The 23,684-nt window shown below is 37.6% G+C and overlaps 1 protein-coding gene across 1 annotated transcript; it reads right to left on the bottom strand.

The window, feature by feature from the left end:
• Positions 1–807: 807 nt before the first annotated feature.
• LOC135695449 (homeodomain-interacting protein kinase 3) lies at positions 808–22,894 on the bottom strand. The gene is made up of 10 exons (XM_065214538.2): positions 21,132–22,894; positions 14,689–14,812; positions 11,798–11,926; positions 10,614–10,703; positions 10,299–10,354; positions 9,489–9,617; positions 9,061–9,220; positions 6,959–7,026; positions 6,209–6,317; positions 808–5,373 (listed from the first exon to the last, which is right to left on the bottom strand). Exons 1-10 carry the CDS (start codon positions 22,028–22,030, stop codon positions 4,120–4,122), a joined length of 3,018 nt encoding a protein of 1,005 aa, XP_065070610.2. The 5' UTR covers positions 22,031–22,894; the 3' UTR covers positions 808–4,119.
• Positions 22,895–23,684: the final 790 nt, after the last annotated feature.

A 23,684-nucleotide genomic window follows, 5' to 3' on the forward strand; every position in this document is an offset into this window, starting at 1 on the left:
TTTCGGAGAGTTTTCGCAGGTCCTTGAAATCATCATCGAATTTTCACAACTTTTTGACCAGATTATGTTTCTTTTATCGTGTCAATTGAATCAAATAGAAGTTTAACGCCTTTTATTGCATCATCAACTGCTGAAATTTATGTTTTTGTTTCGTGTTGTCTTTCTTTTTGCATCTTGCATGGAAGAATTCGGTGCATTGTTTGTTGTAAAATTTGATTTATCTAGCATGTCGGAGATTGAAACGTTTACGAAATTTTAATAATTTGTATTTCTAAGACGTCTTCAAGAACGACTTAAGTCATGACTGGGTAGCGATCTGCAGGATACTGCAAGGATCATTTCTAGGTTCACTCTTGTTCATAATCAACAAATAAACCTCTGATACAGCTGGGACCATCAGAAACAATTTGGTGTGGTTGTTGTATCATTTTTTAAATCTCAGAAAAGAAATGAAACTACGATAATTTTTTATGACCAAGACAAGGAAGGGAATGCATGCATTGATTTTACAATGCTGGAATAATTTTTGGTGAAACATAATTAAATATCTCTGGAAAGAGAAAACAATTTGAAATGTACTCATGCTATTCGGCTGACTCTCTCAAGAGTATGAGACCTCAGAAGATAGAACAAAAACTACAAGCTAGGAAAACATATTCCCAGTTATGAATCGAAATAGATCCATGAGAAACGCGAGCACATGACTGCGAAGTTTGCCCAATCAGTGCCGCTTGCCTATTGAAAATGTTGGCTATTGTCAGAGCTTCAAAATGTAGAGATGGCAAAAATGTTGAGAGAAAAAGCAAATTGAACAACTGTTTTTATTTCATTTCTTCAGATGGCATTAATACATACCACACCAAGGCCCAACGAGTATTAATAAAAGCAATCAACGATCCCGTTATAAATGGGAAAACTCTACATAACATCGCACGCTTGATAAAGGAAATATAATGCTGGCCACTGTTCCAACAAATAGCTTACTGGATCTTTATGGTCAAAGTAATCTGATTTCATTACTGAGAAACCAAACATCCTTTTTTAAATGCTGCTTAGGGGCAGAATTTATTCAAAAACAAAGGTAAAATCATGGATGCCCTTGTGCCAGCCAAGAGACAACAGCAATCAGTTTGGATAAAAGCCGGGTAGTAACATGCACGGGCTACAGATAAACGAGTAAGATCAACGCATTTTTTTGAAAGTTACAAGATTTTGGGACATACGAAATAGGACATACGGATTTACGGTTTTGTCAAAGGAAGACTATGCCCGAACTATAAGGGGTTTGGAGGAGGGATGGGGGGGGGGGGGTCTTGGGGCCAGGACATAATGGACAGAACCATAAATGGCATTACAAACTAAAATAACATTTTTCTATAAAGGAAACATTTAACCTCAGATGATCTGGTAAAGAAACACTAAAATGTGGAACAGCCAGCCATATTGTAACTTTAAAAATCGATTAAATGAACCATGTGAAACAAAAGGAAACTATAACAATAATGCTACTGTTTTACAACTATTTCTACCTTGTATAGCTCTTTGATCTGGGTAGAGGCAAAGGGGTGAATCTCTTTAGGGTGTCAAAAGATCCTTGCGATTCGTGCATGTTTTTCTATAATTAGACACACCTGGCAATCAAGAAGCTAGGGAAATCTACACAATGACGTAAAGATATAGATTTTGGATCAAAGTCCTATCGCAAAAACGCGAGGGCGCGCGAGGGCACGCGAGGGCACGCGAGGAACACTTGAGAACAGACTAATAGTGCTGTAGACCTATCAAACTATAATGTCAATAAGATTCACAGAGAATCCTATAACCTTTGCCTCGAGCCCTTGCAAAGATCTACAGCGCCTTGTTACTTAGTTGCATAATCCTTGAAATAATAAAACGTAACTTCTAATTTAAATCAGTTACAATTATAGGGCGAAAGATGAAAATTAATATTAAATATTCCATGTTACGACGACTCTTTAGGTCCAGCTTTATCACTAATCAGACGAATCTTTCATTTTTAATAAGGAGAAGTATGATATTACGTCAACTAATATTGTATCTGTTACAGTAAGAAAGAGTAGCTACGTCGAGGAATACTTTACTCTTCCAACAAGGGTGCATGCGTGTGAAAGGGACGATGGCATCAAACAACAGCGTTTATTCAGGACTAGATAACATTTCAACTCATGCCACAGCCAGCAAATCCAGGAGGGCATAATCAAATACAATAATGTTACAACTTCTGTCGCTATTAGAAGAGGTGTGTTGATCAAAAGGAGTGTTCAGCTTTATTAACAACTTTCAAAATGGTTTTGAATTGGCGGGGGTCCAAAAAAACATACAGAGCTAAACTAATGGTGTAAACTGTGAACTGCGAAATAAAAGGACAAGGGTTGGGAACAAAAATTGGAGGCGGTAAAGCAAATTTGCGTACGTGGGACAGAGAAGGAGGAGGACAAGTAGGGGACCAGAAAGTATTAGAATATAGAGGTATACACACATTAAAAGCCTACCAGAAGGTTACGCTTTTAGGTGTATCGTAAATGCATAATCTGGGTTGTTACTTCAAGTGACTCACGTTGATAGTGAAAAGGTTTTTACGTAATTGCTGAATTTAACTCTTTGCAAGCCCTATAAGCGAACGAGACTGTGATGCTTCATAGTCTACAGACAGAATCTTAGGAAGCATTGTTTCTGTAAACGCCAGGCAATCATGCCCTCTTACTGGGTAGCTTTGCCGTCATGTGATATAAATTTCAACCAATCAGCAATGCGCATTGCTTAAGCTGGCTGTGATATGAAAATACTAAATATCTAGAGAACAAAGCCACTCTAATCGTGCTGGATATATGACAGCACAGATAAATGGATAGCCTAACATACATATTTGAGATAATTTATTATCGGCCAAAGCTAATTATGATACAGTATTTACAAGTAGTAAGAGTCATATAATCACTCTTGTCAACATTACTGCTCGCAACAACAGATTAACAATTAGAAACCTATGCAACTCTAACAAACTAAAACAATTGAACACTAACTACAATTAACGACAAAAATCCTAACACTGCGTTAAAACTAAGCCGTGCTGTAACAACCTCCATCTTTTAAAACAATGCCAATAGCAATTAAGGTAAGGGTTAGGGTTAGGGTTAGGGTTGGTAAGCTCTTAAAACAACCAACCTCGAATGCATGGAGCATTTGAAAAACAAGAAACAATTAGCATCAAAGTCAGACTTCTGAAACTTATGCTGTTGAAATTTGGCAATCAAAACAAAAACGCAAGTGCGGAACACGGCAAAAACAACAGCTTATTTTGCATTACAGGTACACTTTGACTTATTTCACATTTTCTTCAAGTAAAACACAAAGCGCTTATGGAAGGCTTGATCTTGTTCAGCAGAATATGATTTCTTCAACCACTAAAAATCAGCAATTCGAATCAGGTTTAAACATTGTTTCCTCCCTGCGTTGATCTAGATGCCAGAATTCGAGACGCTTGCCTAATTATACAAATCATTTTTGTTTATTTTATGCTTGTCCCTGTACTGTTGATTTAGTCAACTACTGCACGAAAAATTTGCCACCACATTCCATTTGCTAACGGATTAGGTAATACAACATCGGTGTCTATAAGCTGTTGTTTTCCTGACACTCTATTGGTTAACAAATCAAGAAAGAGGATTGTTTTGCAAGACTGAGGCTACATTGACTTATTTGGCTAAAATATAATGAAAACCGTCTTTAGGACAGCAACTAAAACTTGCCACAATAACATTTCAAAAACTTTAAAAACAAAGACACATCAGTGATAAATTATTTTAAATTATGCAATAATTTGGTTTTACAAATTTTAAGATCGTAATACTACAAATGTTAAGACTGAAATTTAACACTCATAATGTCAAAACCATATCAAACTGTCAGAACAAGCATAAGTCCTGCTGGCATTTTGGCAACAGAATCATAACGATAAATTAAAATGTTTTCTTTAAAATAGAGTACGTTAAAACATAGAACTAAAATTTCACTAGATGATGGTGCAAATACTAAACTAATGACCTGGATGCAGCTTAAACTAACATTAAAATATAGGTAATTTTCAACAATACCAAACTACAGACGGTGTGGTCCGTAATATGTATATGCCAGGTATGCACTTGATGGTTCTACAGGCTGGTAGCTAGGATGGCTGAGCACTGACCCCGCGTAGCCAATGTGATGTACACGCCTCTGCGGGGAGAGCTGGGCAGCTGAGTATGGAGAAGAGTGTAACTGCCCATGTCTTGCCAACCTCGCAGCACTGTTGTCGACAATCGAGTTACAGGAATGAGCCTGCGACAAACCATTCACTGTTGGAGTCATTAAGTAACCATTCTGTGAGAACTGGTCATTCGCTGCTCCATTTGGTACGGTAGCTTGCATGTGAGGGTACACAACGGAGCTCTGGGGGTATGTACTTGACCCAGGGGACAGGAAGCAAGGGTGTATCAACTGGACACGAGAGGGGGAGCTGGCAGTGGATGTCATAACAGCACAAACGGGACTGAAGGCTGTTTGGCTTGAGGGTAATTGGGGAATCAAGCCAGTGATACCTTGTCTACGAAATGGGTACAAATGGTTTGTATTATGGTTTGGGGAACTTAACGCAGTATTATCCGGGGTGTCTTGATCCATTCTTGCCACAGTTACTGGAACGTGCAAATAACATAAATTTGATGAAATGTCTCCTAGTGCACCTTGTGTTTGCTGACAACAAACCCGATGGTTTCCTGGGCTTGACTTCGGCTGCATCAAGGATGAGATACTGTGCTGGACTAAAGATCGCTGCGGAGAAGTGCGCAAATGGTGCTGTTGCTGCTGATTATGGGTAAAATGGGGCATACTAACAGAGACAACACTTGGATATACTGGGCTCGGTGACTGCATCGATGTGCTCTGCTGCAATTCACAAGTATCTACGGCGTCTGGGCTTGGGATTTCAACTTTTGTCCTTGATTTTGCTAAGAGACCACAATTAACATGTTGCTCATCACGTTCACCTTCATCGCTTGAGCTGGATATTGTAATAACGCTGCGCTGGGGGCTTGGGCTGTCCTGCACGTAAATCGGAGATCTTCCCAAAGCTTCGCCTACTTCAACTTTGGCCAAATGACCCAGATGGTGTTTTGGTGACAGAGCACCGTTACTGGTACACGTTGAAGCCTTTGTCCGAGGTACGTGCAACTGCCACGGGGGCACGGTAAAAGTATTCCACATACTCCAATGGCTCGGTGCACAAATTGGGCCCAAGTGTGGTTTGACAGGGTTACCGGCATCCCCAGGTCTTCCCCAAGCATGTCCTAGTCTCTGTGGACTGTGACTTAAATGCTGTCGAGGAACAAACAATCTTCAATGTTTTTCTTCATAAAGAAAGTGAAATTACGTAAATGCTGTTGACCTTACAAACGCGAAGTGAAATCCAACCACAATGGTTGTAGCATTTCGAGAATTGGCTATTTATAAAGCGAGTTGAGTTCCATTAAAATAAAAATCTCCTGGATAACGATGAAGACGTATTTCATTAATGAAAAGGCAACATTTACTTCTTTGAAGAAAGAGAATTAATTAAAAACAAACGAAATTGTATATATACGAAAAGTTACATACAAAGGATTCCAATTCAACATTTTTAAGCACTGGATGTCAGGAAGAAAGGGCTAGATTAAATCTTTAAGAACGGAGATTATCCAATAAACGAAAGCCATTTCTTGATAAAACAGACCTCCTTTCTCTGCCTTACAACAATTTGCAAACATTATTCGAAGGATTTAGAGAAGCTTTTCATTTCGAGCAATTACCCTCGAAGGGATTTCCTTTTCGCGATTCAAAAGCTTATTCACGAAGAAATCAATCCAAGCTTCACTAGAATTTGACATTCCCTCAGCACGGTCTACCTTTGTACTTCCGTTCTACCACCATTGAATGTGTATATCAACAAGTCATGTATATCAAATATCTTTTATTCTTTCTTTTCTCAAAAACATCGTAATCTTAAGTATCTTTCAGCATCTATAACGCTTTTCTTTTAAAAGATCAAAACAGACGAGCATAACATATGTGGGAGATATACTAGCTTGGCACTAGTCTTTACGAATAGCGAAAAGAGACTTGTATATGTAAAAGGCGCAGTTTCAAAATAAGCAGATCATAGAATCACGCATACCTGGTTAGGACTCGGCTCTGCAGACATGTAACCCACGTCTTCAGGTACTGATCTCCATGAAACAGGGGGGAGTGGGATTGTTGACGGAGGTGGCGGCTGGTGGGTACTTCTGTTAATGAAAAGTCCATGTAAAATTCAACAACCTACTGATATTTGTATTAATGTTTTTCTTCGCGTTGACATTTATAAAAATATCGGTTTCAATAATGACCAACCCGACCAGACTGATTATTTAAAATATCACTAAAACGATATAACCCGGTCTTTCAATCGTAAACACACTGTTTTCTGCATTTTAAAGCTAACACGCCGGAAATGTAAAACTTGTACCAGAAGAAACACCCAACTGTCAAATTCGATTAAGACAGTAAAAACAAATAATATCAATTGTTTAAACGTAATAACACTAAAGTTTACAGTTCATAAGATACAAAATTTTCTATAGAAAGGAAATTATCTTATTTCGAAACATCTTTTTAATTTCAATCTGCAAAGAATATTTTTTGAGTCAATTAAAGAGGCACATAATCCTATGGCTGAAATTTTCGTTCTTCCTTTCTTTGAACGATGTCTTTTATAAACTCAGTGTTTCGTTTCCGTCATCTTTCCACAACACAAGCACATAAATTCAAAATCATATTTAAAAATTTGTCAAAGGTACAGTATACAAATATAATATTAAGAGCTCGATACAACAGTTATCGATACGACAATTGCAACCATACATCAATGGAATCTAAGAATTCATACCTGAATAGGCCGTCTTTTGAAGCCGACGCAAAGCCGGTATTGAGATGGGACCCGGAGAGGAGATGAGGCTAAATTGGAAAAAATTATTAGTTGCAAAAATATCATTAGCGGTTTAAAAAGAAACAAAATTTATTGACAAAGCAGGCATCACATTCTGAGGAATTTCGATCATCACCTAAGGAATATCGTCAATGTTCCAATTTGCGCTTAGCATCTTCAAAATAATTTAGTCATAAAATATCATTTTCTATTTTTAACCACATAACCGAAAAAATTACCGTTAAATACCTCAATTTTTAGAAATAAATTAAACATTAATAAGATGAGATATGGCCGATGAAGGAGTTTTTTTTTTCTAACGGATTGCTGTTGTGCTGGCTTCGTTTATGATGTTATAAACAGAAACTAAGATTGAGTGATTTGATGGGAAAAGAGACGTTGCAATATTTCAGTTAGTTTCTAAGGCATTTAGGTGATTTTGCACATGTAGGGCTATTTTATGATGTGTGAAGTAAAGAAAGCCACTGACACCTCAAACAGTCGGCTGTAGACCGGTTTCGCCCCATATCAGGGCTCATCAGTGCAGCTAGACTGAATGCGTACTTCTTTTCACACTTAACTACCTCCCACTTGCATTGCCACTGACAGCCTAATTGCTGGCCCTAGGTCGGCTTTAGGTCCTCATTCAGTCTAGCTGTACTGATCTACAGCCGGTCTACAGCCGACTGTTTGAGGTGTCAGTGGCTTTCTTTACTGCACACTTCTACTGCAACTCTGTGGGATGGCATACAGTCCGCCAAAACCTCAGCACTGCTTTGCGGTGCGGTTCTTGGTGATACTGCTTAAAGAGACTGTCGAGTCTCTAAGACTCATGCGTACCTCTTTTCACTATTTTCTGATACTTTTTCAGGCTATTAGTTCCAAAATCAATAATTCTTGAAAACATATTTTTGTGAAATCATTACTTAAAATGCTAGTCTAACTGAGGGTAGCATCATTTGACCAAGGGGTACAAGCATTGCGAGACAAGTGGAAGCTTGCATTGAAGGCAATTTCTTGAAGGGCATGTGTCGTGAACATGGTTGGCTAGCGCAATACAATTACTTTGTTTGCTTAGTATCAAGGGCGAGCTTAAATAAGAATAAAAATGAAAAGTATCAAAACAATGGAATTTCACTCCAAACGTTTTTGTTTTACTAGCCAACTGTTAAAGGCAGTCTGTCCCCTCAATGATTGGCTAATATGAACAATTGGTCATCTTGCCTTAACGGATTACGCTGCTCGCTTTGGCTGGCCTATCTGCGGTAGTGGCTTGAAACTGCGAGCAAAAAGCTATCGGAAATGGCATAAAGATTTAATTACTGGAATTGAATGATGATAATGGAAGCATTTTTTTCACTGTTGACATATATGTCGCAGAAACCAAGCAGGGAACCAAATTTTTTAGCCACAGCTTCACTACAACGGGAACACAGCCAATTGGTTCAAAAGCTCTGGAATCAAAGTTGTCTTTGATTGGTTTAAATCGTTTAATTATCGATCAAGCTCAACGGTGCGCGAATTTCACTCCCTTTACTGGGGACAGACTGCCTTTAATGAGACATATGCGCTTACACCATTGAATTGGTCAACAAGAACTATTGTAAATGACGATAGGGACAAAAATTGTGAAAGATCAACATATCAAACCCGTTAAGTGATAGCTAAAACTCAATCAATCAATCAATCAATCAATCAATCAATCAATCAATCAATCAATCAATCAATCAATCAATCAATCAATCAATCAATCAATCAATCAATCAATCAATCAATCAACCAATCAATCAATCAAAAACTTTATTAATGTGTCAAAAAATATTTAGCTTACAAGCTAATTGGGGACACTAACAAACTAACAAAACTTCCACTACATGCGATCGTTCCCATGTAGTTTGCTCACGGTGGGATGAACAAATATTGAGTAAAAAAATTTATGTTTCCAAAGCTTGTGGCTTAAACCATCTACTAATCAAAAAGAGTGTGCGTGATCAATATTTGATTGAAACATGTCTTAAGCCCTTTTAGCATCTTTAGTTTAAATTTGCAATCAGTTAACATACCTGGATTAGGTGTTGATGAGAAGGAGGGAAGAGAATTTCAGTTCCATGGCGCTCTGCTGCTGACAAAGTTGGTATGGCGACTGCGCCAGCTTTTCTTTGCGCCAATGTTTGTGATTTGTAATAGGCGATCATATCCATTGCGTGGACTGAGGCCTGGACGCTGGAAATCAACAGTTCAGAGTAAAAATGAAGCAGGAAACACAGATTTACATAGCTGACAATTTGGTGTTAAAAAGAGTATTCTAGGAATAATCACGAAATGACAAAACATTTTCAATTATTCCGCTATCAAGCAGTAAATATCTACATTCGCCAACAATTGAAAACTTCCGTTGGGATCAATTTGATTCCGAGAAAACGAATCTACCCGCGCTTTATTGCAACGAATGCCTTGTATTGAGAAAACTGGATGACTGATCCAAACTTACTTTCTACAATAGAGAAATTGTGACATATGCGTAAAGGTGAAGAAAGGGTGCCTCAGCATTTCGGCTGGCTTTATACGTCTGCCTGGATCTAAATCCAACATCTTTTTCAACAAGTCGACAAATACAGCCCTGAAAGGTACAAGAATATTTTGTTAGGCAATGCAAGATTATTCCAATGCAAGATTATTACAATTATCAAGATTATTAATACAACGCAAAACAGTAGCTAAGACTTTAATCAAAGAAATCAGAGAAGAATATGAAATATTCATAAAGCTGAGATCGAGTGTTTATGTCACGCCCATAGCTCAATCATCAACAGCGTGATAAGACAGGCTAAAAAGCTCGTTAGAAACCTTTTACATCTTATGAAGTTAACCGTGTAATATAGCACAGTAAACATGCTCAACTTAAGCCAGTGAATCATTTTATAGAAATGAGGATATGTTCACAGTTCTATTGAGGAAGACTTCGAGCAGATGGTAGGCAAAGGTTAATCGACAAAATAGCTTATATACTAGATGCTGTATATCCGAGGGGAAAACGAAGCTATCACGCAATAAAGCCTTAGGGAAAGGGAAAGAAATTGGGGAGAAGAATAACAAGGAAAAATGGAATAACATTTCAAAGTATTTCTACCCAATTTTTTCTTTGAGAAAATAACCTAGCTTTGGTAAGTTTTTCGCTAAGCAGCAAAAGCCTTGACAGCAGTTGGTTATAGATCTACAGCATTTGCCGAGATACCTAGGAAAGACACCTACACAAGAAAACCCTAAAGAGCTTTTGCTACCATGGTAAAACCGGTCTCACCTGTCTATCCTTTCTGCCATCTGCTCATGACCACTCAATGTGCTAGGAAAATTCACCTAGAATGACAAGAGAATTAAGGATGGCGTCAGACTTAGTTCAACAAAGCCAATGGGAAGGAAATGCCCTAAACAAAAGTTAGGGTTGGACTGAATCATTTTCAAAATGGTTAAATGGCGGCAAAGAGTGAAGCATATCAGTGCTTGATTTGTCAAAAAGTGAATAAAAACAGACGATAATTCTTAATCATTCATTCAATTTCAAGTGTCAAAATGTTGCTACTTGAGGACTGAAAAGACTAATATCAAAAAGACTTACCAAAGCTATTTCTTCTAAATGATTGAACACGTATCTTTTTCCTTCCTCCTTTCTAGTTTTAGCAGACTCTCGCTCATATTCATCTTGAGACTAAAAAGGTCAAGAGAACCAAATTTGTTACATATATATCAATCGAAAAATATGCATTTTTGATACATTATTAATTAAGGTAAAAGTGTGGGGCTCTCTAGAAATCCATAATGATCATATTCACCTGGGTCCGATGTAAAGGAGATTTTGCCACAGAATGGCCCCTTGTTACATTCATTTGATAAAGCACTCAATTCAAATTTTTTCTCTCCAATTTTCAGATTATAAATTGATTATTATTTACTATAGTGCCTGCCATTTGTAGTTTATATACAAAAAAAATTGTTATTCACTTTGTGAAACGTAGGAATACCTTGCTTTCGAGATTCAGAACTTTAGATTTAGCTTTAACATTAGCTTTGTCAAACTCATGTTATCCTTCTCGAGGAAGAACATTTGTTGGCAAAATTTTCCAGAAAACCCCTTGAGGGGGGTATCGTATCAAAAGGCCTTGAGCAAGTCCGTTTCGAAGAGAAGACAAGACTAAAGTTTTCTTTTATCGCAACTTTACATTCCTAAAAACCTGGGTTCATGCCAGCAGCCTCATTTCTTATCGATGACTAAGGAAATATATCAATTGGAAATATACAACCCAGTAGCGGCGCCACGGGGGGACTGGGGGGACACGTCCCCCACAGTTCTCAGCAGAACCGATTTTGTATTTCGTCCAAATTCGATGAGAAATGGTTTGGGGAGGGGTAATATTCTGACACCGTACTTTTTGTGATGTAATCCTATGATTTTCAAACCGCCAATTTTCAAACAAATGTTAGTCTTAGGCGTTCCCTTCGGATAAAATTGGCGTTCCCTGTTGGTGAAAGGGCGTTTTCTGGTGGTAAAAGGGCGTGGCTTAAATTTGTTTGGTTTGTCCCCCCCAGAGCTTAGTGGCTGGCGCCCCCATTGATACAACCCATGCTTGTAATGCCATTAACTGAAAATAAAAAAAAACATCATACTTCGTTAATGGCAAATTGAACAGAAAACGGGCCTTCCTCCATTCTCTACAACTATCTATTCTACAAATCGACTCTGACAACGGTTTTTCCACCTTCAAACCCCCTGGTGAATAGTTTAACACGATGACACCGACTCACCTTAAGCATCCACTCGTGTTGCCCATTTGTGTTGATTAGCCTGCGAAAGTATCTACCTCTTTTTGTAGGCGAGGCTGAGTGCAGTAGCCTCTGGTCGGGATGTCCTTCAGTCTGTATGATGTATCGAATCTGTGGAAAATGGAGCGTTGACGTTATTTGTGATTCACATGGATAAACAAGGACACGCTGGTATACTGCAGTAAAATGATCACAGTACAAGATATATTTAGGGGATAACGGTATGTTTAAACAAGCATAAATGTTCAAGCTCATTTCTACTAAACACATAAAGCTTGTCTAGCTTTCACAATCTGTCTAACAGTGTGTCTAATTTTCACAATGACATTAAACATTTAAAGAAGAAAAGTAACAGACAAGTAAGAAGATTAATGAATGTAAAATGGAATCAATAAAAAAATGAACATTATATTCAGTGGTGGAAAATTAGACTATTTGCAGAGAAATTAAACCCAGTTAGTACTACAGACTATTTATCTTCATTAGGGTTCCCTAACGTCGCTGAGACCAGACATCCCCTGGTGTAAGGCCTCCAAGCCTCACGATCTTTCGAACAACACGGAATTCAATAAGAAATAAAGTCGATGAGGTCTAGGTACGCTATTTCTTACTGAATAACGTATTCCTAGTTACTCAAATAGCTTCCGCAAAGTAACCAATAATGATAATGACACGTTTTTGGTAGTTAATTTTGTCAGCATGCAAAGAAGAACATATATAAAACCCTTAACATTTCTTAATCTTTGTTAATAAAGATTTTCAATGAAAATCAATGTTTCTTATGCATATTGAAAAAAAATAATTGAACTAGAATTGAAATCAGAATTCAGCTACACTTTATTTGAAAGATAAATAACTTTGGTTTAACTGTTTACAGACCAGTAGCAAGGATTTACTGAGAGGTTGCTGTCTCCTCAGCAAAATTCAATTTGAAAACTGAAAAGATCGTTGAGGATTTTGCTTTTAGCAGTATAAGTTGTTTAAAATTTGTCGAGCTTCTACATGTCGGTTCGTTATAAATCCTAATAAATAAAAAAACGTTTACAATGACAAAAAAGTTAAATGGCATGGTGAAACATGACATTTGCAGACAGCAGAGTAGAGATACCGACATTAGGGGGTATGGGGCTGGCTTTCTTGGACAAGTTTTTGAAATCACCCCTCCTTTCGTTGCTCAATGTACAGGGTATCTCAGGTTTCTCACAATGGGCATTATGGTCATCCAAGCCTTTAATATTTTGTGAGGCTTGACTAAAATTTAAAAACAAAAGAGCAGAAACGTCACTTTTGATGACGGCATGGTAAAACCATCGGTCACAAAAGCATGTGAAATAGCTTGGTTGGTCAACGTTGCATATGACATACAAAAAAGGAATCGTGAGATATCTCACGAAAACCTATCTTCTTGAGATGGCTTTATCTCAGTGCAGCAGTGACAACTACCATTCTAAAACTTCAATAAAGACGTGCAGCTTAGCAGTATCTTTCAGTAATCGACCAATGGTCTTAAGGCTTCGAGCTGCTGTTAGCAAAGCTTTTGTTATTGGCTTAATCGAATATCTCAGAGGATTTCGTTTTGAAAACCAACTGCGAGACAAAGCTTGACCGACTTCCTCTTAAGACAGTTTTCCAATCACGGATAATATGCATTCATTTGAAGGTCACAAAGACGTGTCATGCTTGCATTGCGAATGGATTATTAAATGCTCAAAGGATACCACTCTGCGGAGAACATACTGTCATAAGAATACATATTATAAGAATATCAAAGCTCTGAATTCGGAAAAAATTGAGAATCAATTTGGAATAATGGTATCAAGCTTGAATTTTATCGACGAGTTGACATCTTATCTATCTGAGTTAGGTAAACCCATCAAGCCTGTATTATACAGTACTTTTTCTATTTCTAAACCTGCTGATGATGAAGAAAGAAATACCGGAGAACTTAAATTTCGTTTTCAATTCTTACCACAATTTAAACGTTGTGCGGTTTACAAATGGTTAAAAAACAAACTCAGAGTAAGAATCAAAATGTTTAAAAAAAAGAAGGTTATCAAAAATTAGAGTGTATTTATGGTACCTACACGTACTTTTTGAAATAATGGATTCAAAAAGAATATCGAGAAAAATAGCTAGACTCAAATTTCATCGAAAATATGACTTTTTGTCTATGTTTGTGTGTTTTTAGCAAACGTAAAAAGCGCGAGTTTCATGCAAAAAGTTGTAATAACAATCATCAAGAATGTATTGTTCGAGTTTGATTTGTTCCCTGAACAAAAATCAAGGTATTCTGACAAAAAAACTGTGCAACACAGGTGGAGATCAGTGAGAAAATGATTTATATTCTGCCATAAACCCATTACTCACAATTCAACGGCCGTAGTCTGTTCGGGCAGCTCGTACTAGTACTTCTAAAATTGTACCAGTTGGTACACCTGAGGCTCATTACGCGAAGAAATTAAGTGTACTCCCTCTTTCAGTTAATATGCGTATGCGTGGTCAGCATCAGGCCACATCCAAATCATATTCTGTAGACTAGTACCATCGTTTTTAGTGCGCACCGTCACTGTCATGCATGCAAAGTAGTTAGGGGTTCATTGAAGTGTGTATCAAATTGGTAAAGTGGAAAAGACGTGAACATGAACAAGGACAATATTCCACCAAATTTTTTTAGTAGACATAGATCATGCCAAAAAATCACAAGGACTTTCACTTGAAATCGCCTTTTTGCATATCCAAAGAAACGGATTACTAGCAAGTGGGATCGAATGTAAACGCCTGCGAAATTTGGGATTCGATCCCAAACTGGATCTGTCCAATTTTCCCCACAGGGACTTGTCACATTTTTAATAAGCGTTGTATATCCAGCTTACCTGGTCGTATTCGCTTGGGCCAGGGTACAACGGCCATCCCAAGAACAATTCTGCAGCCACACAACCCAGTGACCACATATCAATTGCTTCATTGAAGGGTAATCCAAGAATGATCTCTGGTGCTCTAAAAAACCAAAAATAACTATTAACAATAAGGGTAATTTATATGTCAAAATGAGGACAAACTGTGAAAAGAAAAGGGCGGGGGCGGGACAACTTTTGCATGCATTCTCCTATTCTGCTGTAGAAGGCGTATTCTCAAACTTCTCTACGTCTTTTAAAAGCGCCTTTTTCTTCAGCACGAAACTATAAATTTTGGTTTCTTTGTAAAAAAACCATTGAAAAACAGCCTTATCAATCTCTCTATAATCACAATGACGCTATTAATTATCTCGAGGAGAGAGAGAGAAAGAGAGACTTTCCAAAAAGAGGGTATTCATTACAGAGAAAGCTCACTGTAATTCGTTGCAAACAGACTTAAAGTGCAGAAATAGCCTTACGGTCAGTGTTAAGGTACAGCATTTAATAAAGTACAGGTCCCTGAGCATTGGGACAAGCTGAGGCTTCCGCCCAGAAAAAAGTTCAAATGTATGACCTAATTCAATTCAATCATCCCCTACATCTGAAAATACATACGGGGAAACGTTCCATGAAGGTTCTCGATACGAAATGATTTACCAAAGCACAAATCAAACAATCAACACAATCTAGCCAACCAATCACTTTATAATCGAAAAAAATTATTCTCAGAAATATTGGTTTTATAGGTACCTGAAGTGACTTGTGCGTCACATATGTGCACGAGGTAACACCAATATATTGCCCGTTTGGCACTACTGAAGATCGTCAACGATTGCAGGGTGTCATTAGGATAGGGTGGTCTATACATGTAGGTGTGCCTTACATGAAGAACATCACTAGGCAACAAAACAATGAAGGCACCATTTGTAAAACACTTTATTACAAGATAATGTCTTGCTTTCGTGCTAACAATACACAATGTGACCTAAATGATCATTTTATCACCTATTGATATCGAAGAACAAATAAGCGTTATGAGAAATTTGGCAAAACCTTCTCTTCACATGGTATTGGTTTACAGCTTTTCTATCGAACATCGTGACACTTTCGACAGACAAATGAAACGGAAATGATTAAAAAGTAAGTTGCTGCCAAAGGCTTTCACGGCAGGCCTTATGATGTCCGTCTTATTATAAAAGCGTGCATTAATCATTATACGAAATATTGACAATCCCGTTCAATCTGATATCAGAAATCAATGCATCAAAAAAAGACATCCAAATCACAGCATAATCAGCAGAATTCCGTACCCTTTCCAGGGACCGCGAAAGCGAGGGGCTGAAGGGGGCTATAGCCCCCAAATAATTTCCAAAATATACTTAAAACCTTACAAAAAGGTCCCCTACTCTTGATTTTTAGCATGCTTAGCCCCCTCCCAGACTTTTAGCTTCTTAATCCGCAATATGCTCCGCGGTCCTCGACTCTTTCAAAGGCAAAAATAACAAGATCTTTCATAAAAAATTATTAAAATAACAGGGCTTTTTATAGCTAACAATTATTTCATTAATTGCCATATGATGTCTCCCTTTACTTCAAGCAATATGTCTTTGGACGGCTGTCTGTTTGTGGATGTTTGGAGCGAATCAATCGGGCTCAGTTGTAAAGCTTGCAATCATCCAATCATTTACCACGGGGAAGAATTTGGGGCAAAAATTACGACTAATTTCCAGCCTAGAATACTTAATCAGCGAAATGGCGTCTTCAAACGTTGATTTTTCTTAACCTCATGGCCTTAGGTACAATTCGTTTGAACAAGACTAACGATTTTTCATGGACAGAAAACCGCGAACCAGAGAGTGATTAATGTGAATAATTTATGAATAAGAGCGACCTTTCACAACACAAATTGCGCATACAGCCTGTGAAACAACTGTCAATGGCTTTGAAGACGCAGTCGCCAGCTAACACGTACATTGGAATGTCGTTCCCTGCATTCGTTTACATGTGTTTGAGCGCCAATTGGTTGACACTTCGACGTGCCAAAATACAAAAAAACCACGAATTGAATAGTAAAACTAAATCAACCAAATGATGTATTAAAAGCGGTGTTCTAAACCGTCTTAAAAAGCTCCAAGCATCGAATGAAGCAAAATAGCCTTTGATTAAGTCCAAACCCATTAGAATAGCAAGAAAATAGAGGCATGATGGATTGGTGCAATTTCACATTGAAAACATATTTCCAGGTATATTCCAATGGAAGTTGGTAAAATCTTTGCTTATTTGCTAGTAACTTCAACGACCACAAATGGTAAAAACCAACGCCCTTTGATGACTGAAAAGAAACCAAGCGAGGTGTCACACAAGGTTACATGCTATGCCCCTTCCTGTTTAACATTTTAATACAATAATGACAGCATTTGGAGGTAAGAAATTGACTGTGACGGTTTTTTCAAAGTTAGTACAGGCAATAGGTTTTAAATCAAAGAAGCATAAAAATGTGGCTCAGATCGTCAAGTGATCACCAAGAAGGAGTTATCTAGACTAGGAAAGTTAGGCAAATAAAAAAAATCATCTGTGCAATTAGCCAAACATTTAAATCTAAGAATCAAGTTAAGATGCCATAAATGCAACATTAAAAACAAGTATTCCATGACCTATCGTGGATTAATAAAAACCAACAGAATTAATCATGGCATGGTTTTCCTCACTGTTGTTCACATTGTGGGTGTACTAGCATGCAGATGTAGGTTTTCTTCCACTGGGAAACATATTTTCATAACAATTTCAATACATTTAGTTGAGACCTATTGAAGCAAATAACTCCATATATGAAAAACGCCTCTAACCGACAGAGATACAGACAGGAAGAATGGTTAGAAATGAAAGCAAACTGCATGGCAGTTGCCTAACTTGGGCCTTACAAAAGATACACAAGAGAAGGTTTTATGGATGAGGCTTTATATAATTTGAGGATTGAAAGCAAAAGTTAGGAAGATAATAAATTTGTGCACTAGTTTGTCTACTGTGACCACTTATATCTACTGTTCAAGCAATCTAGACCCTAGCCATACTTGCCTGAAATATTTGAACTAAAAACTAAAGATAACTAAATATAGAAAAAGTTTTTTAAAATACTAAGAGCAAAATTGCATAAAGATTGATTTTCTTTGTAAAACTATGGCTCCAATTAACCTACCGTTGCTGTTTACTTAATGGCAGTTGCCTGGTGATGGCATTAAGTTTGAAACTCAGGGTAGCAACTTAGAACCGCCCTGTTCTATACACCAAAAGTTTTCCAAGGCCATGTAGAGAGTATATTCCATATTTTCCAACAAATTTTAGAAAAATCTCATGGACTATCAACTAACTTAAAATTATCAAAACAGGATCAGTAATGCATGAGTGTAATGTAACAGCGACTGGCCAAGTGAGAGAAGGATGGAAGATTTGTGTTCTCTGAAAGATTTAAGTTATGTAGAAAAAAAGAGAATATTCATTTTTGCAACAGAACATAAAAAAAGCTCAACAGAGTAAATTCACGAGGAGCAAGAATTTAGGGACCAGCAGTATCATATGTCTCAATGGATAATATTCTAACATTATGTCACAGACTTAGAAGGAAGACATAGCTATAAATTGTTGTTCACAAAACTAGGCCAAGCCTTGGTGTCTATGCTGTGCACCTATGAAAAACTTATTTTCTTAGCCAATTAACTTGAGAATTGCAACATTCTCATACCCTCTGTGCTTATTCCTGACTTCAACCAGTATATATTTTTGCTTTCATTCATTGATTAAATAATTTCACTTTGCACTTGTTTTCCGTCCTGGATGTGATATTTAACTAATGTTTAAACTAGCAAAATTAAGATTCAACCAGACATTTAAAACCAAGTACCCTGACCAAACTCTAATGCTAGACTGCAAATACAAAAATTGTTCTTTGGACAGTGTGCCAAGTAGGCCCTCCAACTTCCATTACTATATAAATATATGGCACTATGAACTACAACACTAATTTTTCTATGTTAAAAGTGACAAAGACAACAGTCAGAACATTTATAGAATAAATAAGCCTTTTGTTCCACAGACTTTGAAAATTGATGAACTGAATGCTACAAATTGTATAGTTATTTTCATGTTTACCTTACGAGTTATCGTAAAGGGTATGTGCGACATAGAGATGTTTCATCTTAAAACGTTATCAACCGAAAACAGAGTTGTTTGAAGATGAAAATGGAACAGCAAAAATGAAGTCATTAGAGTTGAATGAGACAATCGAAAACAGAGTCAACTAAAAACAAATTTGTTCATCTTCAGTTTCAAGGTGAGCTTAAACAAAGGATATGAAAAAAGAGCAAAACAGAGTAATTGGAAAAAAAATTGTTTTCGTTTTGGCTAAAAAGGGTGTGGGCTGGAGCAATTATTTATTATTATTATTATTATTATTTTTATTATTATTATTATCATTATTATTTGTAGTTTAAGTTGAATTGAAAATGAAATGTTTCCATCATTATTATTATTAACTCTTTATTTACAATGTTGGCATGAAAAAGGTATAAAGTAGCCAAGAATAGCTTATAAAAGCCAACTATTTATAAAAGCCAGCAATGGGAACAGCTCAAGAGAAACGGAAACTGAATGATCGGAAAACGAAGACATACGAAAACGGAGTAGTGGAAACAAGAATTTGATGTCAAACTTCCGTTTCTGTGGATTGACCTATCAGCATCCGGTAATTGCGCTCTTCCAAAAAAGATTAATCGCTGGGAGCGTGACTAATCGTTCTCAAAGATAGCCTCGGGCACGTGCCTACACACTCACACGCTATCGCGCACCCCCCTCCCCCCCATTGACAGCCCTGGAGTGGGCACCAGTTTAAGGGTTGAGGGCTGAAATGGGCGTGCCCAAAACCTTCTCAGGACAAGCCCACTAGAATGCCAGAAAACACCCCTTTCATAAAATACTTGCTTATTTACACTGAATTTTTTTAAACAGTCTGGTTCAAAGAAGATATCAATAACTATGTATCATTAAACAAGATAAAACACATAGAAAATATCCAACATATGAAATATCCAAAGTTGCGTTAGAGTAAACCTTTCTAGCCTGTTATTGCAAAAAGTGGGGGGGGGGGGGTTATGGCCCCTGCTAGTCCAACGGCTGGGCAGTGCCTGGGAGGTATGCCCTTTTTTAGTAAAGCACACATTGTTTTACTGGTTCTCTCTTGAGAACCAGTAAAGAAGACCCCCTTTTTCTAGGGAGCAGTTTCCCTCTCTAATTCTACACTGCCTGGCTTTGCAAAATTTCAAATTCCCAAGCTGGGGGGTTTTGCCCAAGTGCCCAAATACAAAGCAGACAGAGAAAGGTCATCTATAACTGGCAAAAGCTGTTTTGCTTGAAATGAAGCCCCCTTTCTATTGATTCTAGTTAATCTAGAAAAAGCCCACCTAGAGATTACTAGGAGAGCTGTTTACTGCACCCCTACTAAAAGCCTTATGGCCAGGCCTGCTACAGGTCTTTAACTATGAGTTACAACAATATCTTTCTATTCAGTTTGTTACAATGTACAACTTAAACATTCACTCATTTTGTGTTAAAGAATATAAAAGTGGCTTTGAAAGAAGCAAACAATTTGAAACATGTCACTAAAGCTTTTCGTCTGACACTCTTAGATGTTTGTACCCAGGTGGCAGTTGTGGAATATATATATACCCAGTGTGGATCAAAATAGGGCAACAAACTAAATCATTACTCCTTGGTGAATGTTACAATCCACAAGAAATTGTGTCAAGATGAGCTTTAGAGTTATATTGGGCCATAAAAATATAAATAGTTATCATTTCCTAGAGTATTCATATTTCTATCCTTATTTCTATGATATATTGTTAAGAACAAAGTAAACCGTTACACTTTTTAACAAGAACCATTAAATTGAGGCTCAGATTGGCTATTCAGAATTTTTGCAGAACTTTGAGGCTGGGTTTTTATTAGATTGGTTTTAAACTATTAGGGTGTAAGCAGGGCCATATTAGGATGTTCAGGTACAAACCAATAAAGTAGGCAAGCAACTAGTTACCTGCAGGCAAGTTTGAAAATTTGTTGGCAAAGTTTTTCTTAGAAGTCAATAAACTCCTTATTTTGAAACAGAATCATTTGTGAAGGGGGTGTCAGCCCCCCCTGACCCTTGATTGAAACTGCAGCCAAAATCTGAAAATTCATGCAAACAAACTTTGTTCAAAATTGCATTTTACAGTACCTCAACCTCGGCTTGTTCTTAATTTTTTATCAACCTTGAGTTCTCATAAAATTGTCCTTATAAAACAGAGGGCATGCTGAACATTGAACATTTACTGTTGTGCTTTTATACAGGACATTATAATTATAAAGGTCAATAAAAAGCCATGCTAAAACCATACCTGTAGTATCTGCTCTGTAAGTAACTTGAAGCTACCGCTTTGGAAGTATGTGTTGCACTCCCAAAATCTACAACTTTCACACGGTATGGCTGTCTATCGTGGTCAACAAGCATAATATTTTCAGGCTTCAGGTCAGAATGTATGAGGGCCATGCTTTTCAATTTGAGTAATGTTGTGCAAACTTGGTGGAGTATAGGTCGTACGTATTTTAAAGGCAATGGTCGGAATTTTGTGCTTCGGAGAAAGTCATAGAGATTTTGTTGTAACATTTCAAAAACAACACACGTGTGATTTCTATGTGTAAAGCACTCTACAGCACGAACGAAGTTATGTTCTTCTGAATCTTCGTGCATCAACAAGCTTAGAATATTTACTTCGATCTCAGCCTGTTTCTTGTATGATGGGTGATCTTTCGATATTTTCACAGCAACCAACTCATTCGTGTGTCGTTTCCAGCACTTCACAACTTGTCCAAAGGTCCCACGACCAAGAAACTCCAAGACTTCATATTCACCAGTGTAAGAACGAAGTATTTCATGTGCCGTGATTTTGTAGTCATAAGCAGAATCATTGTCAGCAACCTGCTCATTAGAACAATTTTTAGCAACAAATTTCTGATTCTCGGGTGTATCATCTGGAATTACTATCGTTTCTCTAACTCTTCGACGATTCGTTCTGCCATCGTTCTCGGCTCTGCGCCTCTTCTGTTGTTGTCGAATTCCCATGTTTGTGTGGTTCTGGCTGATACCCAGGTCTGCCTCAGGATGCCTGCTAAAAACAATCGGTGCATCGCTGCCAATTGTACACGATTCTTGGTAATTGCTGCTCGATCCATGTTGGTGCAACATCTGATCATGTCGTGGAACTTCGGGTAGGTTAGGTAATATGTGAATCGCCATATTGCAGGTTTATGCCTTGGCACTGGTTGCTTTCGATACTGCCAGGGTGCGATTGTTAACTCGAAAGCTATCAAATACGAGCATCATCGCTGCTAAACAACTGAGAGAATATATCGTTCTTCAAGCAAAACATAATGTTATTTCTTTGTAAGCAAAATAGCGTCCTACGTGAGAAAACAGTAATATTTTAACCCGAGCTCGGATCAAGATGCCATTCATCTCACGAATGCTAAACAAGATGAGAACTAGGCAAGCCTTTGAGCGTTCGAGTGATTTCTGTTGATATAAAACTAAACTTCTTTGCTATAGACGAACGATTTCGACATCAGTTTGATGTTTTGGGTGAAATAAGCCGGTGGCAAATGCTAACAGGTTCCTTGCTTTCAGTTCATTTCACTCATCCATGATGTTGTCTTGGTGGAGATACACATTTCAGCGTTTACATATGTTAGTGAGGAAACGAATCCATAAAAACAAGAGCCTCCTTTAATCATTAGTTTCATAAAACAGCAACTTGGTGATTCGTGCTGAACTGAGGCATCTACAACGTTCTCACAACAGTTCTTTCCATTTACTCATCGCAAATAACTGCAAGACCTGTCAGTTCACACAAGCAAATTCATCAGGTTGAGGTCACAAAAATTCTGCCACAGTTAGAAGCAATCATGCAATAAAGACCTAGCGTCCGATAAAAACACTTGAAAGTACTAATTTTGGCACAAATCAACCTCTTGCTCTCCTTTTCAATAATCAAGAAGCCCGCGATTGAAGATCGCCGTTTCCTTTTCCTTCTCAAAGTACTTTCACAACGTGTTTGTCCTTCTTTCTCTTCGATCAGTTTGCGTTCACTCGCCCTTGCTGGAGGTCTGGGAACAATAAATTTGACGTCATTGCTCCAGCACAATCTTTCCTGCGCAATACCAGTCTTTCTGGTGCCCCGTTCGCCCAAACAAATTTTAGGTACTTGGCCTCCAAAGATTCGGGTTTTTGAGAAATTCATTACATGCTTGACTTTTACCAGGTTATTAAGCTTAAAACAACATATCAAGTAAACTAACCGCGTGCACAAAAGAAACATCTGATGTGTAGTGAATCGAATGTAAAGTTTTGTTTTTTTTATATCCATTAATAAGTTACAATACATAAATACAAGCTACGCTACTTACAAATTTACTTTACAATACTACTCGGACGATACCCCGAGGAGCAAAAGGCTATGACTACCCCGGGCCCGGGGCCATAGACACAAAGGTTAAAATAAACTACTATAGTCTGTCTCAAATTACATGCCCCGAGAAATATCTGCGATCAATTCAAATTTAAATAGAGGCTTATTCGAAGGGGAGGCCCTTTTTTGAAGTGGGAGGTCATACACAAAAATTTACTGCTACTCGGAATAAATAATGGAAAAAAGTCAACTTTAATGCATCGAATTGCAAATAGGGCAAAGAAAAAACTGTAAGCCTTTAGCTTAGAAAGCAGGGCCTAAAATAGGAAATCTTTATAGATCCACCCATTCTTTTAAAATATAGGCATGGTACCATGTTTGCATGCATACAATGGGCGTGGCAAGTACAATTAATATCCTGCCACTCCTACATTAATGCTAATGACATCCTAATTGGGCAAGATCTTAAATATGAAATATCAGAAA

The sequence above is a fragment of the Rhopilema esculentum genome, chromosome 2, assembly GCF_057945365.1.
Source record: "Rhopilema esculentum isolate cy_ngs chromosome 2, ASM5794536v1, whole genome shotgun sequence".
NCBI classification, from domain to species: domain Eukaryota; kingdom Metazoa; phylum Cnidaria; class Scyphozoa; order Rhizostomeae; family Rhizostomatidae; genus Rhopilema; species Rhopilema esculentum.

Excerpts from the sequence above, each read along its gene's own strand:
- LOC135695449 (XM_065214538.2), bottom strand. The coding sequence starts at position 22,030 with ATGGCGATTCACATATTACCTAACCTACCCGAAGTTCCACGACATGAT. Across the intron at positions 10,704-11,797 it reads AACACGAGTGGATGCTTAAG|TCTCAAGATGAATATGAGCG; the intron begins GTGAGTCGGTGT and ends TGACCTTTTTAG. Across the intron at positions 5,374-6,208 it reads CAGAGCCGAGTCCTAACCAG|CATTTAAGTCACAGTCCACA; the intron begins GTATGCGTGATT and ends GTTCCTCGACAG.